Source organism: Heterodontus francisci, chromosome 4, assembly GCF_036365525.1.
Source record: "Heterodontus francisci isolate sHetFra1 chromosome 4, sHetFra1.hap1, whole genome shotgun sequence".
Lineage (NCBI taxonomy): Eukaryota > Metazoa > Chordata > Chondrichthyes > Heterodontiformes > Heterodontidae > Heterodontus > Heterodontus francisci.
The window spans coordinates 72,508,126-72,524,363 of record NC_090374.1 but is presented as its reverse complement, the minus strand read 5'-3'; the positions used below and the strand labels follow the sequence as shown (position 1 = coordinate 72,524,363).

The window sequence follows — 16,238 nt, the reverse complement described above, 5'->3', positions numbered from 1 at the left end:
ACCACCAACCCCCCCCCCCCCCACCCCGCTATCCCTCACCATTTTACAGCACCCCACCCTGCCTCCCAGCCCATCCCATCCCTAGAGGGCTGGTAAAGTTCAGCCCAATATGTTCATGTGACACTTGATGGAGTTGGCAGTTTAGTAGGGGTATACATAAACTACTGCCATGCAACAAAGAGTAATAATGCATATTTGATCAACTGCCCAGCAATATCATGCATCTTGAATTAAATCTTGGTTATCTGCCAGGTAAATGGTGAAGGTCCACAATGGGCACATCTCAGTCTTCATGTCAAGGTGCTCTCGCCACCCACCCACCACCACCCCACCAACCAATCATGAATCTTTGGGGTAAATCTGTTTCAGAACTAGACTCCATCTAAGCAGTGCCAGGCTAGTGAAATATAATCAGTGGAGCTCAACAAACACAAGTGATAAATCGTTCTGTGATTCAAATAGGCAAGCTTTACTCGGTGCTGTACCTTCAACAGCTTGAGCTGCTGGACCATTCTACATATTACTCACACTTTTAAACAAAGGTTTAGTGATAATAGTAGCAGTATTAAAACATTTGCGGTAAATCTTCATCTTCAGTGCATGGACAGTAATGTGGTGGCATGGATCACCTGTGTTATAGTGCCCATCTAAAAATAAGGTGGATTCTGCAACAGGTGGGCAATCTGCTTTGCCAGATTACTGAAGATTGAATTTATTCCTTAATATTGGTTCAAAAACTTCCCCATCCCTTTTGTGAGCCTTTTCTCTGCTTAACTCAAGCCTCTTTCCAACATCTCCTGTCCCCTTTGTGGGCAGATGAGGGAACCGTACATGGTTTGACTCTCCTACTCAAATAAAGAACAAAGCCAACAGGACCTGACAATTACAGATGGCATTCACCACATGGAACAAGCACACCAGAAAATCCCACCATTTTATCACAGCCCATTATTCATTCATTTTCTGACAGGGTTTGTGATTACAGATCACTTGATTGACTAACTAGACATCTGCAAAGTGAATTACAAAACAGGTTTGTTTCATCTCACAATAATCAGACCATGTTGTAATTCTTCACAATTGTTGTACACTGAAGAACAATTTATAGCAAGAAAAATTATAATTAAGGCCTTGATTTGCTCAAAATATACATTTTTAAAGATACAATTCATATTAATTTCAAATAATTATTTCTTTGCTAAAGAAGAAAACCCAGGTTCAGAATGTTTTCATGTTTGGTTATTTCTCGTCTTTACTCATTTTTGTTTAAGATTGTCTCAGTGTGAACCTCTTGCACTAGTTGTTGTTAAACCGTGCATGATGGGTAATGGCTCACGAACACACCGTCTGGGTTTTCATTTAACAAGGCACATAGATGTAATCACATCAATCATGGCACACCAGACTTATTGAAGTTTGCATAATATTTAATTATCTAGTTTAAAATGGTCATTTTTAACCTATCTAGATGGCAAACTAAGAATGCAGGAATTTGCTATTTACAACACACAATGTACAATAATCTTTATCCAAGATTACTGTATATTTTACTTTTGTTACGCATTGAGAAATCAATACAAAAGAAGAATTTATTTTTATCCCTGTAACTCCTTAGAATTTCAGGAATCTCCATTGTTTTCAACTGTGCCACAGTTCCTTGTCTGCAAAAGGTCCAAAGATCAGTTGTTTCAGCCTCAATGTATTGCAGGCACTACAAAGGCACCAGGTGAGAGATTTCTGCAAATAAAGGCCGACTCCAATCTGCATTGCTGAAGTTCTATTAAAATTCTATCTTTGACGCCAGCCTCTTTATGCTAGAGGTTCCAAAATGTGATTACAGACGGTATTTTGTATTTCTAAACATATATAATGCTGTTTACTGATCACGCTTGTGATACCCCAATTATTTGAATGTCTGTGTACAGCTTCTAATTTACTAAGAGCAATCTAGTTCAGAAGAGACAATGCTAAATGTTTAAAGAAAATGTTTTTTTATGTATCCATCAACAATATGAAATGAAGGCTTGTTTGAAAAAGACTGCCACTGTCAATAATTAAAAGTAATTGTATCATAAATTTGTGGTTGCGAGCATTTTCTAATCATCAGAGGGTGGCTGAGATCTAAAACTGTAAAGATGCACAAAACATAAATTTCCATTTTTTTTAACTAATTGAGATCTTGGTGATCCAAAGCTTATAAAAGATGAAAGAGGCAACATATTTCAATGAGGTTGAAATTCAGCATTCACAAAGTCAAAGGTTATTCATGTGCTGGTTCAGAGTTTAATTGCAAGATGAATTAGGGTTCAGATGTTTCTGTGACAACACAGGGTCAGGTGACCTAGATACATCTTTCCATGCTGTTCCTGAAGAATAAATGGGTTGTTTGCACACCGGGCGGCTAGCTATCCTTTCTGTTGATTTCAAGTTCAAAATGAATTGGGTGCCAGAGTCACAGGCCAAAGGTGAGAGGTGAGGGGTTGTCCCAGGTCTTCCTTTTTGCACACTTATAGGTTGCACTCCAGATTTAGATCTTGCATATAGGAAAGCTCCACCAGCCTTTGTGTGAAGTGTACTACCAGAAAAGATGGGCAGAGATCCATTTGAAGTACTTTTGGGACAGAATATTTCTTTACCATATCTCTAGACGACAAAAAAAGGTGACAATGTATCAGTTTACTATTTTGTTTTAAATGCCAACAGGTTTTGACCTAAACAAAAACACTTGTTTGCATTGCAGTTAACAGAAAGCCGGTCATGAATTTCCAGTATGTGTTGCTGGCAGGCAAGACTTCCTGCTGGCAGCACACTCTTGTAAAACTACCACTACAGAGTAATGGACACCATGCAGTGAGCTGCAATGATATAATCAAGACCACTGGCTTACAGCGGCTGAATAAGTTTTTTTATCATGGGATTTTAAAAAAAAATAATGGTTTGAGGATTATATCCTGTGAATCTGTTCGTTTATAATTAGAGCCATTGGTTTATGGTGATTGAATAAGTTAATTTTCACTTTAGTTTCAGGATTCTTTTTTGCTGGCCATCATATCCTATGGTTGCAGCCTTGGTTTTGATCTTAGCTATGAGCTAATTGAGCCAATTTAGCTGATATCATAAATCACTACATCACCGTCAGACATTAAATTTTAGGCTTTAATTCACTCCACATAGAGGGCTAGATTTTTCACCCATTGACTATAAATGTGTTTATTTTGTAGTGTAAATTAAAGCTAGAATATTTTACATTTTTCTAGAATTCCAGGGTTTCAGTGTTGCACAGGCTTTAAATATTTGTGTGATGTGCTGAATGAGTTGACAGAATTGCATATTTTTAATTTTAGCAAATATGGGAGGTAAAGTTTCAAACAACTGTTTTGAGTTTTATACTAATATTACAATTTCCACTTCTATGGAACAGGTGTATTTTGTGTTGTTTTCACCCATTCACATTTAAAAGTAGACACTGCTGCCTTTCACAAAAGGGTTACACAATCATTTATGATGTAACAAATAGAGTAATTCAGGGGCTCCTTTTTCAGCTCTTTAAATATTGTGTGACAGGACGAGAACGAAGGTCACATGTACTGAACTGCCTGTAACCTGTTTCCCATCTTTATAGTCACAGATTGGAAGCCATAGGTCTAGGGCAGAACAAGACGGCTGCACTTAAAAGCAAATATAGATATAAACTGAACCAAAGTTGCAGGAAACAATTGAAGCAATAGTTTTGGGACAGTTAATAAGAATTGCAATAGCTAAAGTATAAAGTTCCATGTGTCTGTAAATCCCACTCCATAGCCAGGATAATTTTTTGTCTATGACACCGGCACATTCATCAGAGATTTACGTTTGGTTTGGTTTATGTAAAATTTTTTTAAAAATGCTTGATTCTTGCTATTCAAAATTCGATATTATATGTGACACATCTCAAGGATCTGCTTGACGTATAATGTCAAAAAGAATGTAAAATTTCAAAATGACTAGAATTGCTTTATTTGAACATAGTGTGGACCAAATGCATTGACTTCAGAGCACAAACTCTTCTTAAAAAATGATGTTTATTGCTATAGAGTGTGGTTTCATGGACTGGCAGATATGACTCTGTGCGCTTGGGTCCCATTAGGTGAGTTCTCGATCTCAACTTTGCTGTTAGGGATAAGCAATGAGAAGTGATGATGTGATTCCCACTTAGAGGAAGAAAATCACCCCGGCTGTTTTTATGTACTTTGTAGCATTGGGAGAGGAATAGGAGCCATTTGCCTGTTACCCTATTTTGTTTATAACAGGGCAGCCTGGGGAAAATCAAAAGGAACAAAAGAAACAGAAATAAATTTTAAAAGATGGACAAGACGCAAACTTCATTAACTCAAAGAATTTTGCAGAGTTTTGAAATATTTTCAGAACTGTATCTAAGCTATTCAGCTATTGCTGGATCACTCAAGAAATTCCAGGCTCTTCATATTTAAATTTGATACTAGGAAGTTAACCCTGCCTGCAGTAATCAAGAGAATATCCATGGGTGGGACTCAAATAAGGAGACATGTTAATGGGGGCATTGGTAGGCTGGATTGTCCTGCCCTCCTGACCATGGAAGATTACATATGTGCTCACTGAAGCATGGAAAGAAAACAAAGAGGGTGAAATTGGTCTACGGCAGGAATGCAAAGCAAGCTCACAGCAAACTGACTACCTGCTTTACACACCTCCCAATTTTCTTTTCCATTGGGCATAGACCGATTTCACCCCCAAAGTCCTTACACCAATTGGAAAATTAAAAATTGCATGTGATGGGTGGGCTCTGGGGAGGGACACACACAGTGACATGGGCGGCCACAGGACCCATGTAAGTTAGATGCTACCCTGACTAGGGTCAGTGCTGGAGGACAATGGGGCCACGCTCCTGGCATAACTGCCGGAATTCAGCCCATGGATTTTTGAGGCTCAAATTTCATTTGAGGCAATATGGGTGGAGCTCAGGAATAGGAAGGGTGCAGTCACGATGTTGGGGGTTTACTACAGGCCTCCCAACAGCCAGCGGGAGGTAGAGGAGCAGATATGTCGACAGATTTTCGAAAGATGTAAAAGTAACAGGGTTGTAGTGGTGGGTGATTTTTACTTCCCTTATATTGACTGGGACTCACTAGGGGCTTGGATGGGGCAGAATTTGTAAGGAGCATCCAGGAGAGCTTCTTGAAACAATATGTAGATAGTCCAACTAGGGAAGGGGCCGTACTGGACCTGGTATTGGGGAGTGAACCCGGCCAAGTGGTCGAAGTCTCAGTTGGGGAGCATTTCGGGAACAGTGACCATAATTCCGTAAGTTTTAAGGTACTTGTGGATAAGGGTAAGAGTAGTCCTCGGGTGAAGGTGCTAAATTGGGGGAAGGCTAATTATAACAATATCAGGCAGGAACTGGAGAATTTAGATTGGGGGCAGCTGTTTGAGGGTAAATCAACATCTGACTTCTGGGAGTCAGTTGATTAGAATCCAGGACCAGCATATTCCTGTGAGGAATAAGGATAGGTTTGTCAAGTTTCGGGAACCTTGGATAACGAGGGATATTGTGAGCCGAGTCAAAAAGAAAAAGGAAGCATTCGTAAGGGCTAGAAGGCTGGGAACAGCCGAAGCCCTTGAGGAATATAAAGAAAGTAGGAAGGAACTTAAGCAAGGAGTCAGGAGGGCTAAGAGGGGTCATGAAAAGTCAATGGCAAACAGGATTAAGGAGAGTCCCAAGGCTTTTTATATGTATATAAAGAACAAGAGGGTAACCAGGGAAAGGGTTGGCCCACTCAAGGACAGAGAAGGAAATCTATGTGTGGAGCCAGAGGAAATGGGTGAGGTACTAATTGAGTACTTTGCATCAGTATTCACCAAAGAGAAGGACTTGGTGGATGATTAGTCTAGGGAAGGGAGTGTAGATAGTCTGGGTCATGTCGTTATCAAAAAGGAGGAGGTGTTGGGCGTCTTGCAAAGCATTAAGGTAGATGTCCCCAGGGCCTGATGGGATTTACCCCAGAATACTGAGGGAGGCAAGGGAAGAAATTGCTGGGGCCTTGACAGAAATCTTTGTATCCTCATTGGCTACAGGTGAGGTCCCAGAGGACTGGAGAATAGCCAATGTTATTCCTTTGTTTAAGAAGGGTAGCAAGGATAATCCAGGAAATTATAGGCCGGTGAGCCTTACGTCAATGGTAGGGAAATTATTAGAGAGGATTCTTCGGGACAGGATTTACTCCCATTTGGAAACAAATGAACTTATTAGCGAGAGGCAGCATGGTTTTGTGAAGGGGAGGTCGTGTCTCACTAACTTGATTGAGTTTTTTGAGGAAGTGACGAAGATGGTTGATGAAGGAAGGGCAGTGGATGTTGTCTAAATGGACTCCAGTAAAGCCTTTGACAAGGTCCCTCCTGGCAGACTGGTACAAAAGGTGAAGTCACACGGGATCAGAGGTGAGCTGGCAAGATGGATACAGAACTGGTTTGGTCATAGAAGACAGAGGGTAGCAGTGGAAGGGTGCTTTTCTGAATGGAGGGCTGTGACTAGTGGTGTTCTGCAGGGATCAGTGCTGGGACCTTTGCTTGTATTATATATAAATGATTTGGAGGAAAATGTAGCTGGTCTGATTAGTAAGTTTGCGGACGACACAAAGGTTGGTGGAGTTGCGGATAATGATGAGGATTGTCAGAGGATACAGCAGGATATAGATTGGTTGGAGACTTGGGCGAAGAAATGGCAGATGGAGTTTAATCCGGACAAATGTGAGCTAATGCATTTTGGAAGACCGAATACAGGTGGGAGGTATACAGTAAATGGCAGAACCCTTAGGAGTATTGACAGGCAGAGAGATCTGGGCGTACAGGTCCACAGGTCACTGAAAGTGGCAACGCAGGTGGGGATAAGGTAGTCAAGAAGGCATACGGCATGCTTGCCTTCATCGGTCAGGGCATAAAATATAAAAATTGGCAAGTCATGCTGCAGCTGTACAGAACCTTAGTTAGGCCACACTTAGAATATTGCGTGCAATTCTGGTCGCCACACTACCAGAAGGACATGGAGGCTTTGGACAGGGTACAGAAGAGGTTTACCAGGATGTTGCCTGGTCTGGAGGGCATTAGCTATGAGGAGAGGTTGGATAAACCCGGATTGTTTTCACTGGAACGACGGAGGTGGAGGAGAGCCATGATCGAGGTTAACAAAGTTATGAGTGGCATGGACAGAGTGGATAGTCAGAAGCTTTTTCCCAGGGTGGAAGAGTCAGTTACTCGGGCAAATAGGTTTAAGGTGCGAGGGGCAAAGTTTAGAGGGGATGTGCGAGGCAAGTTCTTTACACAGATGGTGGTGAGTGCCTGGAACTTGCTGCCGGGGGAGGTGGTGGGAGCAGGTACGATAGCGATGTTTAAGAGGCATCTTGACAAATACATGAATAGGATGGGAATAGAGGGATACGGTCCCCAGAAGTGCAGAAGGTTTCAATTTAGACAGGCATCAAGATCGGCACAGGCTTGGAGGGCCGAATGGCCTGTTCCTGTGCTGTACTGTTCTTTGTTCTTTGTGGTGCTCAAATTTTGTGCACTTTTAAAAACTCAGTAAATGCAGTGTACAAGAACAATTGCTCAGAGCACAATTTGGGGGTCAATTTTGTCTGGGGTTTCTCCCACTGTGCTGCCATACTTTTGGCAGAAACCATGGTTTATGTAAGTAAACCTGGCCTCTGTCACAGTTACAGCTGCAGAGCGGGAGAAGCCGTAGGAAATTCGTTTGCATTGTTTGCTGTATTAATCCTCTTCAGTGTCACTTACCTCAGTTTTGCATTGTGACCATAAGTTGGAAGAGTCGTTGGGGGAGCGAAACTTCTGCAAGACATGTTGAGTGAGTCCTACAACAGGCAGGCTTCCCTTGTTTCTCTCTCCAATCTGTGTACTCCCTTCCATGGCTGTAAGTGATTGTAGTGAAGTAAAGCTTTGATTTCTCTGCAACTGCTTTCTTCTGGGCAAATAGGCCACTTTGGATTTGTGTTGTGCTGGGAATGAGCAGTGCTTCTCTTTCTGTTTTACTTTCTCATCCACAACACCAACTGGTAACTGGAATTTTCCAGCACCTCTTAAATGATGAGAAGATTGAATGCTCAAGTTCATGCAAATATCGTTCTTTTCAGGTTCATCCATGCAGTTAGGACACTGTGTCAAGGATACATACTGGCATGAATCGTCTTGCCCAGGTTGAATGGCTGACTGCAAAAACTGGGAATTTTCCAGGTATTCTTCTGTGGTTTTCAGTTCTGTTGCTCTAATCTGAAAATTTCAACACACTGACTGTGAAACCTAATTCGTACAAGTAATGAAAGTTTTTGTTTCCTATGATGGATGGCCCTTAATGAACTCCTCGCTCTGACAAGGAGGTTATTTTGAGTTTTCTAGCATGTAAACCAGCACCACTGCCTTTATCCACTCTTACTGACAATTTAGTTAGAACGTGTTATTAGATTTACAAGGTCAATTCTGGAAATGTGGGCCAAGCAGCTTTTTTTCATAATTAGTTATTCCAAACACCTATGTCAAAATTTTTTAATCTGTACACACTTCCTGTCCACAAAACTTACTTCGTCTTGCCACGTTTTTACCATCCATCTGTCAATTTTTTTCTATTATATATTCCTATTTCATTTATAATGAAAACTGGGTATGTAAACCTGTCATGCTGTAATTACACCCTTTGTTTAGTGGTGGCACTGTAGCACATTAGTTTTGCATTTTTTAGCCTGTACTGTACTTGTTATTAATAAATATTTTGACTCAGATTTGATTTAGTTTGTCCCCAAATTTATAACTTTGCAATCAATTTTGTTAAATTGGAAAATGTGACAGTCAATTTGTACACAGACAGACCCCATAGGCAATCAATGAATGTATGAATGACTATATAATCTCTTTTGTGTGGTGTTGGTTGACGGATCAATGTTTTGACAGGGAGAATTCTGCTTGTCTTCAAATAGCGTCATGGGATTTTTATGACCATGAAAGCAGGTAGATGGAACCTTGGTTTACATATCACCCAAAGGGCATTCACTCTTCTTGGCTGAAAAATTTGAAGATCTCATTGATGATCTCAAATTTTGTTAATAACTACTGTAAGAACTATTTTGAGTTGCAGGAGATAAAAATACAGCTTTTTTTTAGTTAATTGAAAAACAGCTCCAAATAACTATCAATGGAAAATAACAGTGAACATTTTTTTAGACTTTCCTACAAGATCTCCTGCAGTATTCTGGGTCCGTCGTGAAGAAACATTTGTGACTTGCTGTGAGTTATTATAACATTTGGATTAGATTAATGCCAATTCTCTCAGGAGATCTTTGAGAAGCTTGGCTAGCTGGTTCATGGTGACAGTTTTAGTTCTTGTGGGGCTGGCTTCAATTTTAGCTTAATGAGCCCAATATTCAGATGTTTGGGATAAGGAATAAAAGATGTAATCTGGATGATGCCTATGTGTGTTTTTGTAAATTGTCAGAAACATGTGCAGAATTCTGCATTGCAAGGGAAAGTAAATGCATGGTGAGATCTACAGTGCCAAGAATTTGATGCAAACTCCTGAAGAAACAGTGAATACTTAGCCCATCAGAGACAAGAAGTGCAAACTGGCCAACAACGTCTGCATCCCTACCTGATTCAAATGACAGAAGTTGGATACTCCCCCGACATACGCTAGCTTAGTTTAAATATTTATCTTTGTTGTGTGCTTACAACTTGTGACCTACCATTGTGCCAAGGAACTTACAGCAGGATAAAGAAAATGAGTATGCATATGTACCAAGGGGCTTTTTGTGCATTTTTTTTTCAATGAGAAAACAACAACTTGCAATTATATAGCAGCTTTAACATAGAAAAACGTCACAAGACACTTCATAGGAGAAGTATTAAACAAAATTTGACGTAGAGGCCTGATATTGGGACAGGTGAAGTACGTTTGAAGAAATGTCTCAAAGGAGAAGAAAGAGGTAGAGAGGCTTAGGGAGAGAATTCCAGAGCTTATGGCTTTGGCAGCTGAAGGCATGTCTATCAATGGTGGAATGATTAAAATTGGGGATGTGCAAGAGACCAGAATTAGAGGAGTGCAGAGGTCTCAGAGGGTGGGAGAGCTGGAGGAAGTTATAGAGATAGGAAGGGGAGAGGCCACAGAGGGATTTGAAAACAAGGATAAGAATTTTAAATCAATGCTTTTCCAGACTGGGAGTCAATGTAGGTCAGTAAGCACAGAGATTTTGGTAGAATGGGACATGGGCCAGAATTTTACCGGCATTAAACTTGTCTCTTTGAAGGCGTCCGGATGGTAAAATGAAGCGCGATGACGTCGGGCCGTGTCCCCGGTGTCATTATGCGCAGACGTCATTTTACCAACGCCGGAAGTCGGGCGTGAGCGAGTCTGTGCTCGCCGCCCAAATACAAGTAATTGAAAGGTAATTGAGGTCGTTTACAAAGCAATTAACTACAATTTTACGTCTGAGGTCTGACTTAACGTCCGTAAATCGGCTCGTGGGGCGAGTCGGCCATCCGGCAGGTACATAAGGGCGGCAGGCATTGATTCAGGACGGAGTTGGAAGTACAATTTTCAGTTTTACTCTGAAATAATTCTAATGCTATTTGTATTTCCTGACAAGGTGTGTGACTTGCAACTAGTGCTAAATGATTCATCTGAGTGTTCTGCACTGCTGATGGGGACCCATCAACTTTGATTTATGTGGTGAAAGGAAGGGGATCTCGTGAGCCAGTCCTAACTGCTGGAAGCTAATACCTGTGGTCAGAGCATCTGATGAGTAGTACAGCAATGGGAATTGTTCAATGTGGAGGTGGATCATCAGATGAGGAGGACCTTGCCCTTATGAGGGACAGAAGGACAAATGGGCAGGGGAACGTGCAACAAGCTGACCCAGTATACCATCGTGATGTGGGAGGGAGAGCAGGTGGCAGAGTCGCCCGTTAGCGAACACGTCAGGATACGTGCCTACCCACCAGGAGGGGCATACCGGCCGCGTCTGAGCTCCCTGCAGCTGTCAGATCGCCAGTGCAGAAGAAGACTGCGGCTGTCACGGGAGACTGTCACATCTCTTTGCGAGATGTTGGCAGTGGATGTTTCCTCAAACTGTATCGGTGGCCATCCAATGCCGGTCGCTCTAAAGGTTACAATATCTCTTAACTTCTATGCGTCTGGCTCATTCCAAGCCTCAGCAGCAGACTTGTGCGGAGTCTCACAAGCAGCAGCGCACCACTGCATCAAGGTTGTGACTGATGCATTGTTCCAACATGCTAACCAATTCATCACGTTCAAGGCGGACAACACTTGTGAGGCTGAGAGAGCCAGAGGCTTCAGCGCTACATCTGGGTTTCCAATGGAACAGGCCGTGATCGACTGTACTCATGTGGCCTTCAGAGCCCCAGCAGGTCAGTTGGACGCATTGATTAACCGCAAGGGATACCATTCAATGAACGGTCAGCTCGTCTGTGATCATCATTAGAGAATCATGCAGGTGTGTGCACGTTACCCTGGGAGTTCTCATGATGCCTTCATTCTCCGAAACTCCCACGTTCCTGCACTTTTCAGGCCTCCAGACAGAATGGAGGGATGGATACTTGGCGACAGGGGGTTATCCTCTGAAGACATGGCTCATGACACCAGTGAGGAATCCAAGGGGTCATGCGGAGGAACGATACAATGAGAACCATGCGGCCACCACAGTGACCATCGAACAAACTATAGGCCTGCTTAAGATGAGGTTCAGGTGTCTTGACCGCTCAGGTGCAGCACTGCAGTACGCACCTTCAAGGGTTTCAAGAATAATTGTTGTCTGCTGTGTCTTGCATAACCTGGCGACTGAAAATGGAGAGGCACTGGAGGAGGATCAATGTCAGCGCGATGTGTCATCAGATGACGATGATGTTTCTGATGATGAAGCTGGACACCACTGACTTGATGGTCATGGAGAGGAAACTGAATTTAATTTGGATCTAAGTGCTCGATAGACAAGGGTGTCTTTAAGAGGCAGACGTTTCCATTGAGAGTCTGTAAATTTTCGCACAATTGGGATTACTGTATGACAAGACTAATTGTGAGGCTCTGAAAGGGCAAATTCACTCACCTTCACGGGGAGAGAGAACGCGACGATGCAATCCTTCACATCATGAGGAACGCCACTCAGGTGTGAGACCTCACATGTTGAACTACTTTTGTTGAGCAACGATGTTGGAATTGACTTCAGGAAAGTCATGACAAAATCTCAGAGAACCCAATTTATTACAATATTTTATAACACATTCAAATAAAAAACCTTTCAATTCACCCTGTGAACCAATAGTGACGTTAAAGTGATTTCTTAAATCTTTTCCGAGTGCTCTTTCAGGTGCATGATCCCTCGACACCAGACACACCAGAGGCAGCTGGCTGAACTGTTTGCTGCCCTGCTTGTGATGACTTTGGCGGACGTCCTCTGCTTGCTCATGGCCATGAGGGCCCCGGCATCTCAGGGTTCTCCTGAGAAATCTCATGAGTACCCTGTAACACCCTGGGATTTCGCTGATCACATGCCCCTGGCAGAGGGAGCAAGGAGCTGGAGGATGCATCAGAGGCACCCTGAGAGGAGCTCCCATATGCGATCTGCTGCACCTGTGCACTCGTGAGGCTCGGACGATCCTCAATGGTGACATGAGAGGGATGAGCGGCCTCGACCTGGCGCCAGCGCATCAGCTTCTGCTCTCTGGTGCTCTGGTCCAAGGAGGCCACAATCGATCTGACGTCACGAAGTGCATCCAGAACTGGCCCCTCCACTGCAGCCGCCAATCTGTCAATGGAGGAAGTCAGATGTTCAATTGCCAGAGAGTGAGCAGAACTCATACTCTGGATGGATGTAGCCAGAGTGTGATTAGTTGCGCACATTGTCTCAGGCAGCTCCGCCAGATTTTCAAGGACGGCTTGCTGCACCTGTGACATCTCCCGCCGAATGGATGTTCTCAAAGGCATGTCATCAGCTTGCTGCTCTGCACTGGCCTGGCCTCCCACACTCCTCTGACTGTGTGAGGCATCGGCCGATTCTGCCTCCGGTGGCTGGCCTGGCACCTGTGCTGTGCTGACACCTGGATGTGAAATCGATTCCACGGACACACAAATCCAAACCGAGGTGGCTGTATCTGTGCTGGTGCTTGGTGCGTCGCGAGGATGTGACAGTGCACCCTCTGAGGCGCCCTCCTCAACCTCAGAGGTGGATGGTGGTACAACTGAGACGCTTCCTGTTCCATGCAGTCGGTCACCTGCTGGGAAAATCATATTGATCAGTTTGATCAGAAAGCCAGAGTGGAAAACATGTATTTGAATCCATTATGGTCACATCAGTGTGATGGGACTTTTGAAGGACTAATTATGTTCATTAGTAACTCATAATAACATTAGCCCATCAACGCTCCCCCACCCTGCTCCTCCCCCCCGAAATGCACTAATACACCACTTTCTGGATCACTCACTGTCATGACCATGTCCACCGGCCTCGTCATCTGCTACGGCTCGTCCTCCTTCCTCCCCTGCTATCATCAATGCATCCTCCTCCATTCTACTGAGGAATGCTGGACAGGCCACGCCACCACCTGTCCGGGACCCCTCTCGGGCGTTGAGTGCCCTCTTTTCCTAATGAAAGAAAAAAATTCGGTCAAACATTTGTGTGCGCATTTCACGCAATCACCCAAATAGGTTGATGTGGCTTTTAACTGCTGTGCCATTGCTGAGCGTGCCCTCATCAATCCCTCCTTAATATTCATCTCACATATGCCCATTTTGCATCCCAATGCAAGGAGGCAGCCAGGCAATGATCACACAGGGGTTCCACATTGCATCATGAATACAAATACACCCTCCCTTGATAAAATAACGATTAGATGAATGAGGATTGCCCCTTACACGGGCAGTGCAAAGCAGGTCATTGAGGCGCTTGCGGCACTGTATCCATGTGTGCCGAACGACGCCAGGGCTGCTGACCTCCTCCGCGACCTCCAGCCAGGCCCTCTTTGTCACTGTCGACGGTCGCCTTCTACCATATGGGTTGAAGAGGATATCACGCCTCTCCTCAACCGCCTGAAGGAGGACCTGTAGTGAAGCATCTGAAAAACAGGGGCTGAGCGAGTGCTTCTCCCCTCCATGACTTCCTCCACCTGTGTTTAAATCTCTAACTCCTTCTGCCCTAACAGAACTGTAGCCTCTCAGTGAACCACAACTACTACTGCAGATTTTTAAACAATGAATGAGTATCTGGTCAATTTCGTTGAGGTAAACATTTTTCAAGGGTTTACGTCAGACATTCCCAGATGTGGCTCCACCCCCAATGATGTATATCTTCCCGCCCGCACGAGCCGATTCAGGTCTCAGTTACGACTTTTTTTGTACAGATACAGCACTGAAACAGGCCCTTCGGCCCACCGAGTCTGTGCCGACCATCAACCACCCATTTATACTAATCCTACACTAATCCTATATTCCTACCACATCCCCTCCTGTCCCTATATTTCCCTACCACCTACCTATACTAGGGGCAATTTATAATGGCCAATTAACCTATCAACCTGCAAGTCTTTGGCAAGTGGGAGGAAACCGGAGCACCCGGAGGAAACCCACGCAGACACAGGGAGAACTTACAAACTCCACACAGGCAGTACCCAGATTTGAACCCGGGTCGCTGGAGCTGTGAGGCTGCGGTGCTAACCACTGCGCCACTGCTGCCCCACGTGTGATGCCGGTGGATAGGAGACGCAGCGCGGGAACAGAGGCCGCATCTGTTTGAGTTCCACCCGTGCCGGAGCCAGCGATTACGGTAAAATTCCGGCCATGGTGTGAGTTAGGATATGGGGAGCACAGTTTTGGGTGAGAAAGAAAAAAACTCAAATTTACATAGCACTTTTCACAACCTCAGGATGTCCCAAAATGCTTTACAGCCAATGAAGTACTTTTGAAGTATAGTCACTGTTATAAAGTAGGAAACACAGTAGTCAATTTGTGCACAAAAGATCTCACAAACAGCAATGTGATAATAACCAGATAATTTGTTTGAAGGATGAATATGGCACAAACAGAGAGAAAACTCCCCTGCTGTTCTTTGGAATAGTGCCATGGGATCATTTATATCTACCTGAGAAGGTAGATGGACCTTTATTAGAATGACAACACCTCAAACAGTCCATTGAAAGAGTCAGCCAATATTTTGTGCTCAAGTCCCTGGAGTGGGACTTGAATCCATAACCTTCGAACTGAGAGACTACAGTGCTAACAACAGAGCCACAGCTGACAACTAAGAGACCAAGCATGGGTTAGACCAAGGTATTTGTGAAATATTAATCTGAAATGCCTTTCTCTGAAAAAACTTGAAAACATTTACTTAAAATGTCTCTATTTGCAAAGATATTCATATTTTGATAGTCAAATTAAAGTTTTCACACAGTAGGTCAGTTGAGACACTTTTCAGGAGAAACTGCATCTCATTTTGCCTTTTCTCTGGTTGCAAAATTGGTGTGAATAGATCCAATTTTTGAGGCAATGATCCGCTATTTTGGCTCAAATGATATCAGGCATCAATAGCGGCTACCTCAAACAGGTGTTCACAGCCCCTTGCATATACTAATGAGGGGCCCATTATCTGTTCAAGGACCCCTCACTAAAATTGGTCAGCGCTGAACAGAACTTGCATCAGGCAACTCCACTGAGATTTTTCTGTTCTTGCTGGAGCTCAATGAATGGTCCTGAAAAGGCCAACAACAATGTTAAGTTTCTTCTTTCTAACTTAGCTTCACGTGGAGTCAGAAGGAGTAGCATTCTTTTTGTTTAATTTATTCTTGGGATGTAGGTGTTATTGAGAAAAGGTCAGCACCGATTGCCCATCCCTAGTTGCCATTCAAAAGGTAGCAGTGGACCCCCTTCTTGAACCATGCAGTAAAGGTGCTCCCATAATGCCGTTAGGTAGGGGGTTCCAGGATTTTGACCTGGAGCACCACTGTCCACCAGCACTCGCCTCGCTCTGTTCTCTTCCTCTCCTCCGAGATTGACCTGAAGGCAGCTACTGGATGGATGCCTTGGGATGCCCGATTTGTATCTGCAGCCACAATTACGCTAATGAGGTACAAGGTCCAATTTCAGAAAAGCAGCAGGCCTACAGTTTCTAACTTGTGCTCTGAGCACATTGCCTATTTTGGGACCAGGAATGGGGTGAAAT

At 43.6% G+C, this 16,238-nt stretch overlaps 1 protein-coding gene across 1 annotated transcript in view; it reads right to left on the bottom strand.

Annotated features, from left to right (window-relative positions):
* Window positions 1-352: 352 nt before the first annotated feature.
* LOC137368796 (uncharacterized) overlaps window positions 353-16,238 on the bottom strand; it is a 78,969-nt gene continuing 63,083 nt past the window's right edge. Inside the window, exons 8-9 of the mRNA XM_068029002.1 lie at window positions 7,804-8,295; window positions 353-2,643 (exon numbers count right to left, since the gene is read on the bottom strand). Coding sequence (XP_067885103.1) covers window positions 2,284-2,643; window positions 7,804-8,295 — 852 coding nt within the window. The 3' untranslated portion in view covers window positions 353-2,283. The remainder of the gene's footprint in view (window positions 2,644-7,803; window positions 8,296-16,238) is intronic.